General features: G+C 42.4%; 1 protein-coding gene across 1 annotated transcript; it reads left to right on the top strand.

The window, feature by feature from the left end:
• Positions 1 to 33: 33 nt before the first annotated feature.
• On the top strand, positions 34 to 15,813 carry NPC2 (NPC intracellular cholesterol transporter 2). Its single transcript, XM_003408766.4, has 4 exons — positions 34 to 223; positions 9,929 to 10,036; positions 12,947 to 13,119; positions 14,990 to 15,813. Exons 1-4 carry the CDS (start codon positions 139 to 141, stop codon positions 15,074 to 15,076), a joined length of 453 nt encoding a protein of 150 aa, XP_003408814.1. The 5' UTR covers positions 34 to 138; the 3' UTR covers positions 15,077 to 15,813.
• The last annotated feature ends 5,766 nt before the right edge of the window (positions 15,814 to 21,579 follow it).

Below are 21,579 nucleotides of genomic sequence, written 5' to 3'. Positions count from 1 at the left end.
TGGGGGCGGGCCTCGGCCGTGGTTGCCGGTGAACGGTTGGCTGACTGAGCTCCTCACGGGCCCCTCCCGGGCAGGTTTATCTTAAAGACTCTGGCGGCCGCTTCTTCACAACTTGCCCTAGGTCCTTACTTGGCAGCGATGCGGTTCCTGGCCGCTGCGTTCCTGATGCTCCTGGCGCTCAGCGCCGCTTCGCTAGCTGAGCCGGTGTTCTTCAAGGACTGCGGTGAGTCCCGGGCCGGCCCGGTCTGCCCGCGCCCTCTGCAGGACCCGGCGCCAGAGCCCCGCGCTGAGACCCCGGGCTGGACTGGGCGGGTCCCGCGGGCGGCCAGGCTCAGCCCCGGACCCCTCGTGGAGTGGGGTGGGGGGTGCTAGGGGAGGGAGAGGGGCCCGGCCTCGATGAAACGCGTCCGCTCAAAAACTTTGTCTCTTTCCTTCAAACGCGTGTTTTGGGATTCCTGAATAATTCTAGGAGGAGCCCTGGTGGCGCAGTGGTTAAGCTCAGGGCTGCTAACCTAAAGGTCGGAGGTTCGAACCTGCCAGCCGCTCTGCATGAGAAAGATGTGGCAGCCTGCTTCCGTAAAGATTTACAGCCTTGGAAACCCTATGGTGCGGCTCTACTCAGTCCTGTAGAGTCGCTGTGAGTCAGAATTGACTCCACACTTGTGGGTTTGGAACACTTCCAGAGGTGGACGTGTTGATAAGTTTCCTGTAGTTCGCAGGGCAGACGACAGAGGGTTCAGAACAGAATGGGGCGGGGGGGGGGGGCAGAACGTCTTCATTTTTGTTTTTACGCTTTGTGTCTTGGATAACCTCCCCCCAGTCCGTTTGCTTTTTTTAAGTTTCCTTTTTGCTGACAAGTCAAAAATCAATTTCCCTTTTCTTGATTTATTCCAAGCCTCCTTTGGGCCATGGAATTTTGTTGTTCATAAGCAACTAGTTTTTCCTCCTCAAAAATTTGCTGTGTTGCTAATCCTGTCTTGTGACACATAACCCCCTCTTGCCGCTATGGTTAGAAGCTATGTTGGAAAATACATCGGGGGATAGAAATACTGAGTGAGTTCGTTCAGTCATATCTGTGAAATTAATTGTTCTAGCAGAACTTTTCTAAGTTCTAGAAGCACTTTTCTAAGTTCTAAAATTAGAACTGAACTATTCTAATTATCACTGCAAAAATTTTGAGCTGAAAGGAAACTTGGAGATCTTATTAGGCAATTATTATATTCCAGACTCACACAGCAGAATAGGGCCAGAATAAATTTGCACATTTATATCCAGGGCCTAGCTCTGCTGAATAAAATTTGTTGAAAAAGTAAATGAGGGAATATTCTTTCCCCTATATGGTCAAAATCCATGTTGAGGCAAAAGCAAAGTTGGGGATTAGAGGATAGACACCACTGAGGAATGAAGACTGTTGGCCTGCTCACACTTAACAAATGGTGCTCCACTGAACTAGCGGACTGGCACTTGAAAGATCCTGTTACTGTCTCAGGTTCCCGCCTTTCCTGACCTTAAACTTAGTAGCCAACATTTGGGTGAAAACACTGTATCAGTCTCCATAAAATCTGGTTTACAGATGAGGAAATTTAGGCACATAGAGTAACTTGCCTAAGGTCTCACTGCTAATAAGAGGTAGTAAACTGGTGGCTGTTTATGAACCACTCTGAGCTTCAATGGTAACATTAAAAGAACAGAGAAACAACTAAGGGAAATAAATCCAGAAACTGTTCTACTCTATTGAAAAAAAAGCAGATGTACGTCCATGGGAGGTGTTCCTGGGTAGTGCTAAGGGTTAACGCACTGGACTGCTAACCAAAAGGTTGGCAGTTTGAGTCTGTCCAGAGGCACCTTGGAAGAAAGGCCTTGCGATCCACTTCTGAAAAATCAGCCTTTGAAACCCTATGGAGCACAGCTCTACCCTGACACGCATGGGGTCGCCATGAGTTGGAATCAACTCCAAGACAACTGGTTTGTTTCCGTCTATGGGGGAGCACCTCTTAAGGAAAGAAGAGTTTTTAGTTACAGATTTTCACTTTGCATTTCAATTGGGAAATATAGTGTAAAAACTTCTGCGCCAACATCGAAAGGGTTTTGAGTACCACTCCACACTCCACCTCCCCTGGGGTGGGATTTCCTCAGTTGAGAGATCGGGCCAAGCAAACTTGAATTTTGCAATGTTTGCAGGTTGGGGCTGAGGAGTTTGTTCTGTTGATGTTAGTTCCAGAACCTCTTGAAGAAAAAAACGGGATGAAGGAGCTATACGCAGAAACCCTGGTGGCAAAGTGGTTAAGAGCTCAGGCTGCTAACCAAAAATGTCACAGTTTGAATCTGCTCCTTGGAAACCCTGTGGAGCAGTTCTGCTCCAACCTGTAGGGTTGCTATGAGTTGGAATCAACTTGATGGCAACAGGTTTTATATATGTGTGTGTGTGTGTGTGTGTGTATGTGTGTGTGTATGTAGCCCTGGTGGCATAGGAGTTAAAGAGTTCGGCTGCTAACAAAAAGGTTGACAGTTTGAATCCACCAGCTGCTCCTTTCGAAAACCCTATGGGGCAGTTCTACTCTGCCCTATAGGGTCGCTATGAGTCAAAATGGACTCAGTGACAATGGGTTTGGTTTGGTTTTTGGTATGTATGTATGTTATGCCTATTCCCAAGAAAGGTGATCCAACTGAATGGGAAGTTATCAAACAATATCATTAATATCACATGCAAGTAAAATTTTTCTGAACATCACTCAAAAGCGGTTACGATAGTACTTTGACAGGAAACTGCCAGAAATTCAAGCCGGATTCAGAAGAAGACGTGGAACCAGGGATATCATTGCTGATGTCAGATGGGGAGTACCAGAAAGATGTTTACCTGTGTTTTATTGACTATGCAAAGGCATTTGACTGTGTGGATCGTAACAAATTGTGGATAAAATTGTAAAAGATTGGGAATTCCAGAACACTTTATTGTGCCCGTGAGGAACCTGTACGTAGATCAAGAGGCAGTCGTTCGAACAGAACAAAAGGATACTGAGCAGTTTAAAGTCTGGAAAGGTGTGCATCAGCGTTGTATCCTTTTGCCATACGTATTTAATCTGTATCCTGAGCAAATAATCTGAGAAACTAGACTATACGAAGAACAGGGCATCAGGATTGGAGGAAGACTCATTAACAACCTGCGTTATGCAGATGACACAACCTTGCTTGCTGAAAGTGAAGAGAACTTGAAGCACATATTGATGAAGATCAAAGACCACAGCCTTCAGTATGAATTGCACCTCAACATAAAACAAAAATCCTCACAACTGGACCAATGAGCAACATCATGATAAAGGAAGAAAAGATTGAAGTTGCCAAGGATTTCATTTTACTTGGATCTGCAGTCAACACCCATGGAAGCAGCAGTCAAGAAATCAAAAATCATATTGCATTGGGCAAATCTGCTGCAAAAGACCTCTTTAAAGTGTTGAAAAGTAACGATGTCACCTTTAAGACTAAGGTGCACCTTACCCAAGCCATGGTATTTTCAGTTGCTTCATATGGATGTGAAATTTGGACAGTGAATAAGGAAGACCAAAGAAGAATTGATGTTTTGAATTAATGGTGTTAAGAGTATTGAATACACCATGGACTGCTAAAAGACCGAACAAACCTGTCTTGGAAGAAGTACAACCAGAATGTTTTTTAGAAACAAGGATGGCGAGACTAAGTCTCACATACTTTAGACATGTTATTAGGAGGGATCAATCCCTAGAGAAGGACATCATGCTTGGTAAAGTACAGGGTCAGCGAAAAAGAGGAAGATGGATTGACACAGTGGCTGCAACAATGAGCTCGAGCTAACAGTGATTGTGATGATGGTGCAGAATTGGGCAATGTTTCATTCTATTGTACACAGGGTCGTTATGAGTTGGAACTGACTCAACAGCAACTAACAACATGAAAAATATATATATATCTTAGTTCTTGTCATCGATTGAATTGTGTCACCCCCAAAATAACTGTCAACTTGGCTAGGCTATGATTTCCAGTATTGTGTGATTGTCTTCCATTTTGTCATCCAGTACAACTTTCCTATCTGTTGTAAATCCTGCCTCTATGATGTTAATGAGGAAGGACTAAAGGCAGTTATGTTCATGAAGCAGGACTTAATCTTTACGATTGGGCTTTAAGTCAATCTATTTTGAGATATAAAAGAGAGAATTGAGCAGAGAGACATGGAGACCTCATACCACCAAGAAAGCAACACCGGAAACAGAGCACATCCTTTAGACCCAGAGTTCCTGCACAGAGAAGTCCCCAGATCAAGGGAAGATCGATGACAAGGACCTTCTTTCAGAGCCGACAGAGAAAGGCTTTCCCTGGAGCTGCCACCCTGAATTTGGACTTCTAGCCTACTAGCCTGTGAGAAAATTAATTTCTGTTTGTTAAAGTCATTTACTTATGGTATTTCTGTTACAGCAGCACTAGACAGCTAAGACAGAGTAGAGCTGCCCCATAGGGTTTCCAAGGAGGAGCTGGTACATTCAAACTGCCAACCTTTTGGTTAGCAGCCAGCTCTTAACCACTGCACCACCAGGGCTCCATTAATATAGAGGTTAGGCTTTACAAGACATAGGATAATCACATCAAATCACAAAATGGTGGACAACCACACTATACTGGCAATTATGGCCTAGCCAAGTTGATACACATTTTTGGGGACACAATTCAGTCTATAACAATAATCTTCACGGGTTTTGCTCCTCTAGAGAACCCAGCCTAAGACACTCAGATAGCAGTATTCTCCTTTAACACAGCTGGTCCTGCTGCCGTTTCAGCTGTGTGAATTCACCCTATTTGAAGGTGAGTTTAATTAGGGCCCTAAGCTTATATTGGAGCTATAAAGACCTTGACCTCTGTCCTCCTCTTTATCCTTTGAGTAGTTCATCCCTCTGATTCTTGGAAAAATCAAAGTCCTAATGACTTGGTCAAGATTTAAGGTACTGCTTGTTATTTTGCCAGCCAAAATATTTCATCACTCATAAGTGGGCCTCTTAGATTTTTTTCCCTAAAAGAATATGACAAAATAACTGAAGAAAGCCCAGAAGTACATGGGAAATAGTACAGTTCCCAGTACAAAAAGAGTAAGCAGTTCCTCTCTTAAGGGTCATTCCTGTTTCAGATGGTAGGTAGTTCTTCTGTGTAAGGTCATTCCTGTGTTAAAATGATAGTTGCTCTTAAATTCCTTAGTCTACCACTTGGAAGTGAGTAGACTTCTTGAATCAGCCTAATTCAAAAGCCAAAGCAGGAATGGGGAAAATGCAGAACACAATTTCTAATTATGTAATCCAGACTTTATGGAATCATGGAGGCTGGATAAATCCCTGAAACTATTGCCCTGAAATAATCTTTAAACCTTAAACCAGAAATATCCCCTGCAGTCTTAGAAGCATGTGAATAGTTGTTTAAGATACTCCACAGGGCTCACCCAATCTGGAGCAAGGGAGAATGAAGAAAACCAAAAACACAAGGGAAAGATTAGCCCAAAAGACTAATGGACCATAAATACCACAGCCTCCACCAGACTGAGTCCAGCACAACCAGATGGTGCCCGGCTACCACCACTGACTGCTCTGACAGGGATCACTGTAGAGGGTCGCGGACAGAGCTGGAGAAAAATGTAGAACAAAATTCTAACTCAAAAAAAACCCAGACTTACTGGTCTGACAGACTGGAGAAACCCTGAGAGTATGGCCCCCAGACACCGTTTTAGCTCAGTAATGCAGTCACTCCAGAGGTTCACCTTTCAGGCAAAGATTAGACAGGCCTATAAAACAAGATGAGACTAAATAGACACACTAGCCCAGGGGCAAGGACAAGAAGGCAAGAGGGAACAGGAAAACTGGTAATGGGGAACCTAAGGTTGAGAAGGGAAGAGTGTTGACACGTCGTGGGGTTGGCAACCAATGTCACAAGACAATATGTATATTAATTGTTTAATGAGAAGCTAGTTTAAAACCTTCATCTAAAGTACAATTTTAAAAAATACTCTGGAATCTCCTTAAAAACCAGCAATTTAGCTTAACTAGTAAAGAGTGTCTGCCTTGAGCGTATGTTCTTTTAAGATCTTGTGGGATCAAATTGACAATAGCAACTTGAAAGGATAGGAACCTTAAAAAAAAATAAAATAAAATTGAAAGGATAGGAACCTTAGGGGGCAATAAGTTTATATTACTGGGGAGAAACAACTCAGAAAAGGAAGGTGGGAAGGGTTGTACAACTTGGAGGATGTAATCAATGTCATTGAGTTGGACCTGTAGAAACTGTTGAACTGGTGTATGTTTTGCTGTGTTTGAAAACCCTGGTGATACAGTGGTTGAGTGCTATGGCTGCTAACAAAAAGGGTCAGCAGTTTGAATCTACCAGGTGCTCCTTAGAAACTCTATGGGACAGTTATACTCTGTCCTAAAGTGTCACTGTGAGTTGGAATTGACTTGACAGCAATGGGTTTTTTGTTTTTGCTGTGTATGTTCTCAATAACAACAACAACAAAAAATATATATTTAAAAAAAAGAAAAAGGCTATTCTGATACTTTTCATTTTTCCCCCATACCTCTGATAAAAAAAAAACTCGTTGCCGTCAAGGTGATTCCAACTCAAAGTGATCTTATAGGACAGAATAGAACTGCCCCACAGGGTTTCCAAGGCTGTAATCTTTACAGAAGCAGACTGGCACATCTTTTTCGTGTGGAGTGGCAGGTGGATTCAAACTGCCAACCTTTTAGTTAGCAGCTGAGTGCTTTAACCACTGCACCACCAGGGCTCCATACCTTTAATAAACCAAAAACCCGTTGCCGTCGAGTCGATTCTGACTCATAGCGATCATATAGGTCAGAGTAGAACTGCCCCATAGAGTTTCTAAGGAGCGCCTGGTGGATGTGAACTTTCAGCCTTTTGGTTAGCAGCTGTAGCACTTAACCACTACGCCACCAGAATTTCCATAGTACTGTTTATTTCTCTAGGGAAGCCCAGACTGGGGCTAAAGAATGAAGAGATTTCAAGAAGATAAAATATTGGGCAAAGAATTTGCCAGGAGTTTGGGGAAAAGTTGTAAAACCTGACAGAATATATCTCTTCATCACTGAAAATCACAAAGGATATGAGCGTTGAACCTCTAGGATAGAAAGAGAATAGTGGTGAGGGCCAAGGAGGTGGTCCAGAATCAAAATACCTGAAAAGGCTTTGATTAAGAGGATCAGGACCTTCATCCAGAGTTCTCAAGTAGTTCTCCATCAGGAATTTCTTCGAGGTCTCCTACCATTTGTCACTATGGTTACTTATTTAAAACTTCATTCAGGTTCCAGTGAACTCTTTCCAAGAGCTTCAAATTCAGACAAATCTACTGAGTCTTGGATCTGCCCTTTATAGGCAGTGTGAGCTTGGACAAGTCACAACAATCTTTCTGCTCCTCTGTTTGCTTATCTCTGAAACCAGGATGATAAAGCCCATTGTTGGGAAGTAAATTATAGTTCTTTCTCTTTGATTCATTTTTTCTTCAGGTACCTGTGCTTTCCCAAGGTACAGTTTCCACAGTGAAGTAGAGAAAATACATTTTCTTTAGTGTTTTAATAAAAGTAGAGGGAATATATTTTCTGGTTTGTTTTAGTATAGCTGTATAAGCTGTGATTAATCTCTAGTCTTTGAAAAATGCCGCTACGGCTGAGCAGCCTCTTCCACTCTCAGCATAACAAGCACGACTGAGCTTTGTTTTGCAAATGGTGAACTTTAGCAGAAGTCACATGTTATCATGAGAGTAGAAGTAATTTAAGTTTAATTTGATTATAGAATGGTTAATTTTAATTCTGAAATTCCCCCCAATTATACCTTCCGGCATCTCAAAATTGAAAATATCCTGTGACGTTAATACCTTGCAACCTATCTTCTATTCAAAACGGGTGATTGAGAGCTTGACATAACTAATGCCATAATGATGCTCTAAGTAATCTCTAAGCATTTTTTATTGTACCAGCTGCACTGGTCTCTTCCAGAGGGGTGCGGAGCTCTCTCAGCTCCTTAGGCCTTGGTCTCTCTTCTCTTCTTTGTTCTCTTGAGAAAAGGCCTTCAGCCTGCAAGACAGCAGCTAGGAAGGCTGCCCGGTGCTTTTGATCTGCAATTTTCTGTCTTGCCCCTTACCTCAGTCAGAGTGGACTTGGCAGAGCAGTTCCACTAGCCGAGAGATGCTTATGTAAGTTTTTTCCAGCCTGTTCAAACATACGGATTAGAGTCCAGATGTCTGACACGCATATCTTTAGTTTAATAAAGAGTTTCTTGTAGTTGTTTTGTGATGTATAAGACTATCTGTGGGCTACGTGCTTAAAAATATTAGGTAACCCTGACCTTCCCCCTATAAAACCCTCCCATTAGCCCTTTAGAGTTAGACAGAATTTGGGAGAAATTTAACCCCCTCTGTCTCTTGGATGGAAACCCTGGTGGCGTAGTGGTTAAGTGCTACGGCTACTAACCAAGAGGTCAGCAGTTCAGATCCACCAGGCGCTTCTTGGAAACTCTATGGGGCAGTTCTGCCCTGTCCTATAGGGTCGCTATGAGTCGGAATCGACTCAACGGCAGTGGGTTTGGTTTTGGTTTGGATCTCTTGGATACCGGTGTTCGATAAAGCCCTCTTGCTGCTTACCTCCTCCTGTCTCAGTATTGGCTTGCAGCAGGCAGCTCAAATCCACAATTTGCGGTAACAACAGGATGTAAAACAGATGACTCTCTCAGGAGCTAAAAACTCCTGGATCTAGAGACTTCAAACAGGTTCCATCTGTTCTGGGATCTAGCCGACTTCCCAACATATATTAACAAAGACATATTAAATCAGCATGTGCTGTTGTAGAACTTGAGGTAGAAAGATGACTGACTTAACTTGTCTTTCTGACCTACCTCCTTGGAGTTTCAGACTCCAGGTTTGCCTTCTAGCTATTTTTGAACAAAATGCAGTTTTCCCTTAGTGGAGAACTTTCAGCAAATGAGTGCTTGTCTGTTTGCTAGAATATGAATGGCAAAGCAGGAATATTTTAATAAAAGTAAGTTTGAGGCAGACATTTAGGTTTAAATTTGAACTGTGACCCACTTACCATTAAGAGTGGAAGACTAGAAAAGGGGGAAAATGCAAGACATAATTTCAAATATTCATGAACTCTAGACTTCCTGGAGCCATGAAGGGTGGATGAATCCTTGAAACTATTGCCTTGAGGTAATCTTTAAACCTTTAAACCTGAAGTCATCTGAAAACCAAGTAATAGTTTAGCTGAACTAGTAAAACAGGTCTGCCTTGAGCATTATGTTTTTTTAAGAACTATCTATATGGGATCAAATTGACAACAGCAACTTGAAGAATTAGATAGGAACCTTAGGGGACAGTGAGTTTATGTTAATGAGGGAGGAACAACTCAGAAAAGGAGGGTGAGAATGGTTGCACAACTCATAGAATGTAATTATTGTCACTAAACTGTACATGTGGAAACTGTTGAATTGGTGTATGTTTTGCTGTGTATGTTCTCAACAACAATAACAAAATAAAATTTAGAAGGAAAGAAAGAATGGAAGACACGAACCTAGGAAAGTTTGGCGTTCCTGTGGTTGTAGCTTAAGTTTAATCATAATCTTATGTGGATATGGTCTCTGGATATTGTTTAGTTTGAGAGGCATTAACTTTCTCATAGTCAAGAAACTAACTAGCTCCCTTTTCATCTGATTTATAGGAAAGATTTTAGCAGTAAAATGAGTCAAGATTATGGCTTTTAATTGAGCGTTGTTTCGAAGATTTGATTCCAGGAAAGCAGTCAGAGGATAATGAGTTCACTCTACTTGGGAGAACTGAGCACCTTCCCATTAGGTAGTGGGCAGCTTAGGTGGTTTATTTTTCCTCCTACTCCAATATATTTTTCTTCGTTTGCAGGGTCTGTGGTCGGAGTTATAAAGGAAGTGAATGTAAGCCCATGCCCCACCCAGCCATGTCGCCTGCTCAAAGGACAGTCTTACAGTGTCAATGTCACCTTCACCAGCAGTGAGTAAAAGGGCTCTTACCCTCAAATTCATTCTAAAGCATAACATAAATCTCAAATATAGGAATGAGCGTGGGAATGTAAGGAAGGGAATTTGCAGTCCAGAGTTCTGTGACTTCCCTTCCCACTCACACAAGGCTACAATTCACTACTCTCTTAGCCATCCTTCTCCTGTTGCATTCCTATATGCCTGTATTCCACAGTCCATGGCTACCAGACTCCCATTAAGCCAACAGGGAGGTTCCCATGTGTTCACAGGTTAGAGACAACAGCTCGGCTTTTCTTTGTCCTATCTTGGTAATATTGCACAGCAGGCTTTTACGGGAATGTCAGCTCTGCAGAGTATTAGTACAGACCTCAATTCTTTAGACTTTGGAACTCCTCCAAAATGTTATTTCAAGCAATATGTCTTTCAGCTATTGAGCCTATGACCTGCCTAAAAATAAAGGTGCGTTTAGTACTGAACCGTCTCTGTAAGGTTTAGGAAATCCACTGGGAACCCAAGAAACAATCAAGAAATCTGAGCTTTCTCTTGTGAGTGGCCATCTAAGATACTCCACTGGTCCCACCCCATCTGGATCAAGGGAGAATGAAGAAAACCAAAGACACAAGGGTAAGATTAGTCCAAAGGACTAATGGACCACAACTACCACAGCCTCTACCAGACCGAGTCCAGCACAACTAGATGGTACCCAGCTACCACCACCTACCGCTCTGACAGGGATCACAATAGAGGGTCCCAGATAGGGCTGGAGAAGAATGTAGAACAAAATTCTAACTCATTAAAAAAAACGACTAGACTTACTGGTCTGACAGACTGGAAAAACCCCAAGAGTATGGCCTCCGGACACCCTTTTAGCTCAGTCATGAAGTCACTCCTGATTCACCTTTCAGCCAAAGATAAGACAGGCCCATAAAACAAAATGATACTAAATGGACACACCAGCCCAGGGACAAGATCTAGAAGGCAAGAGGGGACAGGAAAGCTGGTAATATGTAACCCAAGGTAAGAAGGGGAGAGTGTTGACATGTTGTGGGGTTGGCAACCAATGTCACAAAACAATATGTGTACTGATTACTTAATGAGAAGCTAGTTTGTTCTGCAAAAGCCTTCATCTAAAGTACAATTTAAAAAAGAGAGACTTTTAAAAAAAAAAGTCTGAGTTTACTTCTTCAACTTGAAGAAATATTGTTGGAACTTGTTGCTTTCTTGTACCACATTCACCACCTTCAGACTTCCAGAAATCTAGACAAATGCAAAATGTTTATTTCTGGACAGTCCCATCTGCTTTAAATCCTCCCCTCATTTTTTAACTAAACAGTCTAATAAGAAACCTAAAAGTTCCTGTCTTCTCTTGTTGCTAAGCCTGAAGACACCTTCAAGAACTAGCTCCCCGTTTTCTCTTTTGAGCTATAACCTGGACCCTCTGTTGTTCCAAACCAAAAAAAAAAAAAGCCATCCCCAAACCAGAGAGAAATAAAGAAACAGAGCCGATACTCTCTGAATCTCCAAAATACCCTAACAGCTCACAACACTGGTTGCCCTAATTTTATAATACCTTTATCCTTCTTGCCAAAGATCTCAGCCTATTTTGTGATATGCCAGGTGGAGGTTAGTAGGAAATGTGCCGCCTCTTTCTAATCTTTCCCAGTTTCTAAAGGTTTTACTTCTTTCACCATTGTTACAGCCCATGGTATTCTATGGGAATTTCTTATTCCATGATCTCCCTGTATTGCCATCCACTGAATTTTTAATTTCTCATGGAATCCTCTGGGCAGATATGGGCGGCAGGGTATTTAAAAATTCAGAGACCAGTCTTCAAAAACTCTTTAATAATACACTTTGACAGAAACAGATTGAAATTTACTGCCAAAGATCAGTTACCTCCTTGGATAAGGTTATTTATCCATGAAGCTCTGCTTCTCCTACAAAACTATGAAAGACAGTGTCTTAGTCATCTAGTGCTGCTATAACAAAAATACCACAAGTAGATGGCTTTAACAAACACGTGTTTATTCTCTCACAGCCTAGTAGGCTGGAAGTCCAAATTCAGGGTGCCAGCCATAGGGGAAGGCTTTCTCTGTCAGCTTTAGGAGAAGGTCTTTGTCGTCAATCGTACTGTGGTTCAGGAGCTTCTCTGTGCAGGAACCTTGGGTCCAAAGGACACACTCTGCTCCCAGCATTGCCTTCTTGGTGGTATGAGGTCCCCATGTCTCTGTTCACTTTTTTCTTTTGTATCTCAAAAGAGATTGGCTTAAGACACAATCTAATCTTGTATATCTCATCAACATAACTGCTACTAATCCATCACGTTAACATCATAGTGATAGGCTTTCTAACACATAGGAAAATCACACAATACTGGGAATCGTGGCATAGCCAAATTGATAAACACATATTCTAGGGGGATATAGTTCAGTCCATGACAGGAAGTGAAGAGCAAACTGGAGTTAGAACAACAAAAACAACCCCTGTGGATTGCTGCCTTTTTTTTTTTTTTGCATAATTCCTTAATATTTCAGGTTTTACAGTGAATGCTTGATCAGTGCTTAGTACTAAGCATAACTAAAAAGAGGAATAGACCCTAGGAATCAAGAGTATAGGCTTTATGGTGTACTTTTATAATGGAAAGCCTGGTGGCATAGTGGTTAAGAGCTACCGCTGCTAACCAAAAGGTCGGCAGTTCGAATCTCCCAGGTGCTCCTTGGAAACCCTATGAGATGGTTCTACAGTTCTACTGTGTCCTATAGGATCACTATGAGTTGGAATCGACTCGAAGGCAGTGGGTTTGGGTTTTTTTTTTTTATAATAATGCCATAGCTTGAGAATACATCCAAATTTTTTATTTAGAGTTCGGAAATAGGCTGCTTCTCTTACAATCTGATCCTTTTTTTTTCCACCCCCTCTGTAGATACGTATTCCAAAAATAGCACAGCCTTGGTGCATGGCATTGTGATGGGCCTCCCAGTTCCCTTTCATATTCCTGAGCCTGATGGTTGTAAGAGTGGAATCGACTGCCCCATCCAAAAAGACAAGACCTATTACTACCTGAATAAACTACCAGTGAAGAACGAATACCCCACTGTAAGTGACATCGTTGTCGAGGACCCTGGAGCCTTGTGACTGGATTGACAATCTGAGGGGAAGGGACAAGAAGCAAAGATTAGGACGGGGGTCCCAGGGTTCCTCATCTGTACGATGAGGAAGCAGAAGCCTGAGGAAAAGGAGATAGGCTTGATTGTTAGGAATCGTATAGTAGGGAAGCTGGTTTTTGTTGTGTCCTTTTGTTCTTTGACTGTGGCTTAGTGGTTAGCCTAGGCCTGGTGATGCCATTTTTACATGTAACATTTTATTTGATTCTCGTGGCCACCCTATGTAGGGGTAATATTATCTCTATTTTATAGAAGAAGAAATTTGAACTTCAGAAGTTATGCGATATGGACAGAATCTACTCCACTAGTAAATATTACAGCCTAAACTTAGAGCTGAGTCTTGTGACTTCAGAGTCTGTGTGCAGTGTTAAAAGATGTTAACCAGATACAAAATAGTTCAAGATCCAAGTTGTCTTAGCATTATTTAAAAAAAAAAAAAAATCTGGTGTTTCCATTAATCTCTTAACAAAAGAGCGGTAGTTTGTTAGCTCCATAATAGAGAGGTAGCTTTTTCCACTCTTTTCTCCCACTTCCACCTCTGACCTGCTCTGCTAGGCCTACTTATTTTTCCACCAAGCTCTTGTGAGATTAGATCCTGCTTGAGTGAACCTTATATTAAAAGTATAAAGTTTGATAAGAATGAAAGAAGTAAAGGGATTATTTTTTCCACGGGGGAAAAAAAATGGCTACATTTTTTGAAGTCAAGTAGAACCCAGGAGCAAACTGACCACGTATTTTCTAGAAAAAGCAAGTAATTAAAGGACATTCTGAAGAGGCTCTGATATAGGGAATCTGTGTTTAAGAGATGCTGGAGACCCCAAATGTCAGGGACAGGTTTGTAAATTAATTTGTAGAGTATCCATCTAATTGTGGGAATTTCTGAACCTCAGTTAAGCATACAGAGTATCAGTCAGGATATGATTAGTTATTTTTTAAGTGAATTACATTTAATTTGAAAAAGCAGCTCAAACTGTTTAAGCACTAAGTGAAACAGTAATTAGTGTGTAGAAACTAGTTTTGAAAAACTTACAAAATAAGTTTCAAGAAGCATTGTCCCTCAAATGTTGTGTTGTGAAGAAGCATTTGAGTATAAAAGAGAAGTAATAACTAATGGCAAGCAACCTAATGCCCATGTGAGAAAGGACCGACCTTAGGTCGGTGAATTATTAAGAATTAGAAGAGACGGCCAGTGATAGGGGTGTAACAAGTCAAGGCAGAGCTCTCTAATGAGATATATTATTAGAAAATAGTTTAAGGAAATTAATTGAGTTTATATGGCTACAAAGGATTGTTCTCACTGAAATTTTTCACATTGCTGGTAAATGTCTTTGGACCATCCTTTGTGCTTTGATGTTTCCATTTCTAACAAGAAAGTTTCTTTTTATCTAAGAATCTAGCCTTTTTACTATCTGCTATTCATGGTTAGAGTTGGAAAAAGCTGGATCAGATTGCCATATACATGAGAAATTGAATGTAAAATTATTTTTCATCTAAGGCTTCACTTGTCTATCATTGATCTGAAAGGGAAAAGAATGCTTAGAAATTGTATTTGGTAAGGTAATTAGGTTACCATGAGGTGTCGCTAACACCAAATCATAGATATAACTTGATTCCCTCTTCTAATTTTTAAGGCCACAGGCTCTGCCCACATCCTAAGTAACCTTCATGATGACGTGACTTAAAAGAGAAAAATATGAGGAATTAGGCAGTTTGTTACAATCTGCATACAGGATTGTAAACCAATTATGGAGCGAGGTCAGGTCCTAGTTCCATTTTTCTCAACTCTTTTTCTCATTCTCCAGATAAAACTGGTGGTGGAGTGGGAACTTCTGGATGACAAAGGACAGCATCTCTTCTGCTGGAAAATCCCATTAGAGATCATATCCTAGAGATATTTGATGCCAATATGTCTGTGTGGGCGTGAGAGGGCACAGGTGGGGGGAGGGGAGGAAATAGAGAAGAAATCAAGTCTGAAACTAAATCAGTACCATAAGATGGAAGGAATTTCCAAACTGCTGTTTTATGCCTCTCAACCTCCAAAAGCATCCAAGACCCTGTTTTCTGAGAACTCAAAACTCTTTGCCTTATGACACCTTTTGTAAAAGGGTTGAAGGAAAAAAGAAAGGTGAGACTGTAGGACTAAGGGATGGGTTAATTGTCTCCAGTGTTCTTTGCAGTCGTAATTGGGAGGGTGCAACCAGACGGGACCTGAGGAGATTGCTTAGGGATATCAGATAACTTGCCCTAGGGTTGTTAGCCCTTACATTGGAGGACGGATCCAAACCACATCTCTCCAGTTGGGATACTACAGCTACAAATTCTTCATCTTCAAGTGCCTCGTTGGGGTCAGTGCATCTGGCCAAGTCAGCACCTCCAGCTCCGTTGTTTCAACAGCCGTGACTTGCTCTCTAATGGTGTCCAGCGTTTTATTGGAGGGGAGGTTGTACGACAGAAATTCAACTCTGGATGGCTGGTTCTCTGTGGTTATCTCATGTCTCCTTTTCTCTCTTAGATGGTTTTTTGAGTTCAGTGCTTGGTTAGTAGATACTTGATTTAACAACATTAACTTGTGGCCTCTTTATGCACCTAGAAATGTACCTTTGAATAAAAACTTGTCAGTCCTGTCTTCTGCCTTTGGGCTGTAGTCGCCTGCTTCTTTCAGTCAGAGTATGTCCCTTGGTCCGTGAAAGGTAGACACTCAGTTCTAGGTGGAAGCCCTTAAGAGAACTCAGGCTTGGGCCTGTAGTGCACTGACTTTCAGGAAACTGCCTTTTCTTCCCTTTTTGCCCAGTTAGACCTTACTTACCTACTTTATACAAAGTGACCTTCTTGTTTTACTTTATTTTGCATAAACTTGTCACATACATTTGTGCTTTTGTAGCTAGCAAGCATACTTGAAAGAAGCAATAAAAGCAGACATCATGTAGCTGAATAATAACAAAAACCTGAAGGGTTGAGGAAACTGAATTTCAAGGGTGGGAGTAGGGGCCAGGGGTTGCACGTTGGGAGACATAGTGATCTTTTGGAACCCTCTGTCATGATGAGGAAAACCTAAATGCTTCAAGATGAAACAGGAACCGAGATGCCATAGGGCCAATGGAAAAAATGAAGTATTGTAACAAGTAGCAACTAAATTATCAAACTTTGAAGTTTTCTACCCTTTTGAAGTACAAGTATAACTGTGGGGCAGATATTTTGCCGTGAGCTTCAAATCAATCACCTGTTAGCTGTCAGGGATTAGAACCCAATTCACAAGTAAGTTGAGTAATGTCTTAGTCATCTAGTGCTGCTATAACAGAAATACCACAAGTGGACAGCTTTAACAAAGAGAAATTTATTTTCTCACAGGCTAGTAGGCTAGAAGTCCAAATTCAGGGCGTGAGCTCCAGGGGAAGGCTTTCCTCTCTGTTGGCTCTGGAGGAAGGTCCTTGTCATCAATCTTCCCCTTGACCAGGAGCTTCTCCATGTAGGAACCCCAAATCCAGAGGACATGCTCTGCTCCCAGTTCTGCTTTCTTGGTGGTATGAGGTCCCCACTCTCTGCTTGTTTCCCTTTTCCTTCCATCTCTTGTAAGATAAAAAGGCGGAAACCCTGGTGGTGTAGTGGTTAAGAGCTACGGCTGCTAACCAAAAGGTCAGCAGTTTGAATCCACCAGGTGCTCCTTAGTAAACCCTATGGGGCAGCTCCACTCTGTCCAATAGTGTCACTATGAGTTGGAATCTACTCGACAGCAATGGGGTTTTTTGTTGTTGTTTTTTTTTTTTTTTTGGTGGGGGGGTAAGATAAAAGATGGTGGAGGCCACACTCCAGGGAAACTCCCTTTACATTGACTCAGGGATGTGACCTTAGTAAGGATGTTACAATCCCAACTTAACCCTCTTTAACAAAATTACAATCACAAAATGGAAGACAACCATACAATACTGGGAATCATGGCCTAACCGAGTTGACATATTTTGGGGGGACACATTTCAATCCATGACAAATGTGAACCTTGGAACATCATCTGTTAGGTTGGGGAAGAAGGAAAGAATGAGTTTCTTGGTAGAGTTCATACAAAGTATGAATGAAGCAAATAATTTGGTTTAGTTCTTTTCATTCCCATCATTGTACTACAACAGTACTAGACCCGTGGATTTCTTTGCCCTGTGAGTTTCCCAGGAAAACCACCAGGGGACAGCAATAGATCAGGAATAAAGTCCTCAACAGCCAAGATTTACTTGTTATTTCCTGGAGCCATTCAACCACTGTACTATTTAGCTAAAATTTTTGTGGGTCCAGGGGCAGATTATCCAATAGGCAAGGTAAGCACAGTGCTTACCTTGCTTACCAGATCTTCTTTAGTGAGCAATTTCACATTTTTCACCACGTCAAATGTTCTGCTTCTAGGTATAGCTGGCATCTGTCTCCTAACCCCACAGTACCTTCCTATGTAATCAAAGCCTCTATTTAAATTTATAATCCATGACAGGGATGGATGGCCAAGTAAACAAGGTAAGCATGGGTTTATTTGTGCTTACTAATCTGTAGTGAACGATTTCACATGGGTTTCACCACCTCTTTGTGGTGAAATCGTTCACTACAGATGATTTGGTAAGGGAAGGTAAGCACCGTGCTTACCTTGCTTATTGGATAATTTGTCCTTGTGTATCCTGTCACATAGTTTCTAGAGGGACAGCCCACCCCATTCCTGACCCCTAGGCATATCAGAATTATGTGCATTCCAGAGGTGGTGGCATGCTTATGGGCCTACAGAATGCCTGAGGCTGAATTCTGGCTCCACCAATATAATAAGATTAACAGTATGATCTTTAAATTGCTTAATCTCTGTGCTTCAGTTTCCTTATCTGTTAAATAGGGATAATAACAGGACAGTTATTTTAAAAGAGATGATCCATGTAAAACACTTGGAATGACCCCAGGACATAGCACACACTCAGTAAATGTTAGCTGTTGTCCTAGGAGATAGACATTGTGCCTTGTCTAGAAACAGCAGGAAAACCAGAAGGTTCAATCTGTTGTGTGACGATATGTCTCCTCAGAAAAATGAGGGTGTCCTGTGTGCACAGGAGCTTTCTTAGGTGCCTGGTCCTAGAAAACTCAGCTCTCGAGTGTGTCTGCTAGCTCCCTATCCCCAGAAGAGTCCTCATGTCATTTATCTCCTTTGAGGTTAGCAGCTACCAGCCCTGCATTTCATACGTCTCTGCCCTGATGTGTTAAAAGCGATGGAGAAGAAAAGCAGTTCAGCTAGTGTATAGCCTTCCATCAGAGCAGCAGGGTAGTGCAACAGCTCGTGACTATTTACCAGCCATTGTGAGGCTATGTGGAGCCTGCAGCAGGGAGCTAGGTGAGGGCTCCCATGGGGGGATTAGTTTGAAAGGTTGTCTTCTGTACAGACAGTTTCCAGGCGCCCCCCTCCCCCTGAGTCATTAAAACACTGAGAAGTGCTGCATCTTAGGCTATTTATATAAAAAAAAGGTCATGCTCTTTCCAATGACAGTCTCATGCTTTTCTAGTCCACTAAGCAAGCTGTGGAGGCTTAGACAGAACTCTTCTTGCATGAATTCCAGGGCAGGTAGCTGTTTATTCTGCTTACAGAATAGAGCACCCAACACCTAATATCCCCAGTTGGAGCGTGAGGTCTGCTGTTGAGTCAAATCTTCACGCTCATGAAAGGCAATAAGCATGGAGTATTTCAAATCTTGCATTTTTGGTTCTGAAATCTTAGTTGATTTTTTTTAAAGATACAGATTGATCTGAATTATGCTTTGCATGGGTTGATAAAACACCCCCAGACATAGGAAGGGTGGCCTGAAATAGGTTAGGTTCAGGCTAAGCGAAGATGACCTGGGATTAGCCATTTATTTCACATACCCCAAAAAGCAAATAATGCTTAAATGACTGGCTTGTATGAAGACAAGGTCGTGGGACATAGGAAGAACATTGGTACAGGGGAAAGAGCTGTGGGTGAAAGATGGTTACCTGGCTTGCTATAGTGATAATCATTCCCCCACTAGTATGTTTTCCCTAGGGCCTTTGAGAAGGACACAGCAGGAAGCAGAGCTTGAGGTTTGCTTGTTTAAAGGCCTGGGATATTCAGTTGAGGGGTGTGTGTATATGTGTGTGTTGAGGATGGGGGTGGGTGTTATGTGACCTGAGGTAAAATGGCACTGATCCCCACAGAAATTGCTTAAAAGTCTTTAGAAGAGTTGTCTTGAGTGGTGTGTCTTTTTCTGTGAAGAGAATCCCCTAGTCTATCTCTCAGATTTGAAACTGAATCCTATTCACTTACAGCTGTCAGTTGACTAGCAACTAAATGGTCTGGCTGTTGGTTGCCATGGAAACAGCTAAAAGGCCCATTGCTATGGGAACCTCCCCTGCTCTCCAAACTAGGGGTTTGATTCCTAAGGAGGGGCCGAGGGGAGGGTGGAACCCAGGAGATGGGCTGTATAGGTGGCCTCGCTTCTTGTGGGTCCCAGAAGAGAGTGAGCAACTGACAGCAGCGGTGTGAGTGAGCAGGCCTGGCCAGCTCCTTGCACCTGGCATAGAAGGAACCTCCTTGACTTTCTACAGGCATTCTCCAGATGTTTGCTGTCTCAAATGGAGTAAGGGCATGAGATGCTGGGGCAGACCTGGCGTGTTAGACTGCTGCCCTCATCTGCAGGGGTGCTGAGAAGGAACATCTTGGCTCCTCTTTGGCAGGCCCTTCTCCACAAATCATATGTCCCAGATAAGCAGCCAGCAGGTGAAAGGATCAGCTTAGCTCTGACTGCCAATGGGCCAGGCAGTTAAGGAGCCTGGCAAACAAAATGAATGGCTGCTGGCCTTGAACATGGCAGAGATGCTGGGGGTTCCAAATGAGAAAGCAGAAGAGCAGGCCAACGACACAGCAGCAGTCTGTTCTCAGCATAGGGAAAGGCATTACTCAGCTCTCTAACCCCTCTGTACACCTATATGCCCCTGTCACAAAAGGGGGTATGGCAGATGGATCAAAATATTTAAGACGAGGTTGGATGGAGATGCTTGATGTATATGCACAATGGTGGTATGATGCTTTTCTGTGTTTTGCAATCAAGGCAAATAACTTTACAATTTGTGTTTCATGGAAAAATGACCTTTTCCCAAACAAAGGGAAAACAAACATCCTAGTGGTTCTACCATTAACTACTGTTGATATGTAATGTTTTAATTGAAGGGATTGGACTGGTCGATCTCTAAAGCCTCTTTCAGAACTAACAGCTTATGATTCATTGAGGCATTGAAGGGAAGTTTGAGCACCACAGGCAAGAGGGCACGGACTAATCTCTCTTTTCATTTACTCATACTTATGAGGGCAAGGAATATCCCTGGAAGCGAGAGGGGTTTAGGACTGAGATCAAGGCTAAGATATTTGATTTGGAGACAGGCTTTGTTATGTTTGGCTCTGATTCTCCAGAATTCTGAGATGTAAGGTCTCCTAATCTTGCCTTCCCCTGCCTGGAGCTATTGGTCTCAGCCCCTCACAGGGATCTTCAAGAACCTAGGAGCCTGGCACCAGGGAAAGAGATGCCACCTAGAACTTGGATGCTCCAGAGGGCAATTGAGCATTTCCCCAGGATGGCGGGGGAGGGGGGTTCATTTTTGGAACACAGTAGTGGTTTCTAGACTTCTATAACATTTAAAATTTTAGATGCAAGTGGGCTTGTATCCCATCTCCAGCTCTTTCCAGCTGATTGGATAAGGCCTCAATTTCCTCAGCTGTAAACTAGGAGGATAAGAATCACATCAGGTGGTTCATGTAAAGTGCTCAGTGCAGTGCTGGCCTGAACAGCCCTGCCACACAAGGGGGTACTGCCACCCACTGCCGTAGAGTCAATTCTGACTCATAGCGACCCTACAGGACAGAGTAGAACTGCCCCATAGGGTTTCCAAGGAGCAACTGGTGGATTCAAACTGCTGACCTTTTGGTTAGAAGTCATAGTTTTCAACCACTGCACCACCAGGGCCCAGTGGTGTAGAATCGGGCATTTGCCACAAATTTGTCTTCTAAATTTAATTCCAGGGGCCTTTTGATGCTGATGGCCTGCCTCTCTGATGCCCTTCTCTGTGGTTTGCTTTCATTAAGCCAGATTCTAATCCTCGCTTTGGTACTTAGCCACATTCTTTTTCATGTATAATTTGTGTGTGTGTGTGTGTCTCAGCTTACCTCCTGAAAGATCCATTGCCATCGAGTCGATTCCAACTCATAGCAACCCTAAAGGACAGAGTAGAACTGCCCCCTAGTGTTTCCAAGGAGCACCTGGTGGATTTGAACTGCGAAGCTTACCTCCATAATAGACTATAAACATCTCAAGAAAGTCAGCAATTGTTTCATGGTTTTTTTTGACGTGGAAAAATGCCATGAACTTGGGGC

Source organism: Loxodonta africana, chromosome 10 (assembly GCF_030014295.1).
Source record: "Loxodonta africana isolate mLoxAfr1 chromosome 10, mLoxAfr1.hap2, whole genome shotgun sequence".
Lineage (NCBI taxonomy): Eukaryota > Metazoa > Chordata > Mammalia > Proboscidea > Elephantidae > Loxodonta > Loxodonta africana.
Note: the sequence above shows the minus strand (reverse complement) of the source record. Positions and strands in the feature narration are given on the sequence as shown.

Excerpts from the sequence above, each read along its gene's own strand:
- NPC2 (XM_003408766.4), top strand. The coding sequence starts at position 139 with ATGCGGTTCCTGGCCGCTGCGTTCCTGATGCTCCTGGCGCTCAGCGCC. Across the intron at positions 10,037-12,946 it reads CAATGTCACCTTCACCAGCA|ATACGTATTCCAAAAATAGC; the intron begins GTGAGTAAAAGG and ends CCCCCTCTGTAG. Across the intron at positions 13,120-14,989 it reads TGAAGAACGAATACCCCACT|ATAAAACTGGTGGTGGAGTG; the intron begins GTAAGTGACATC and ends CTCATTCTCCAG.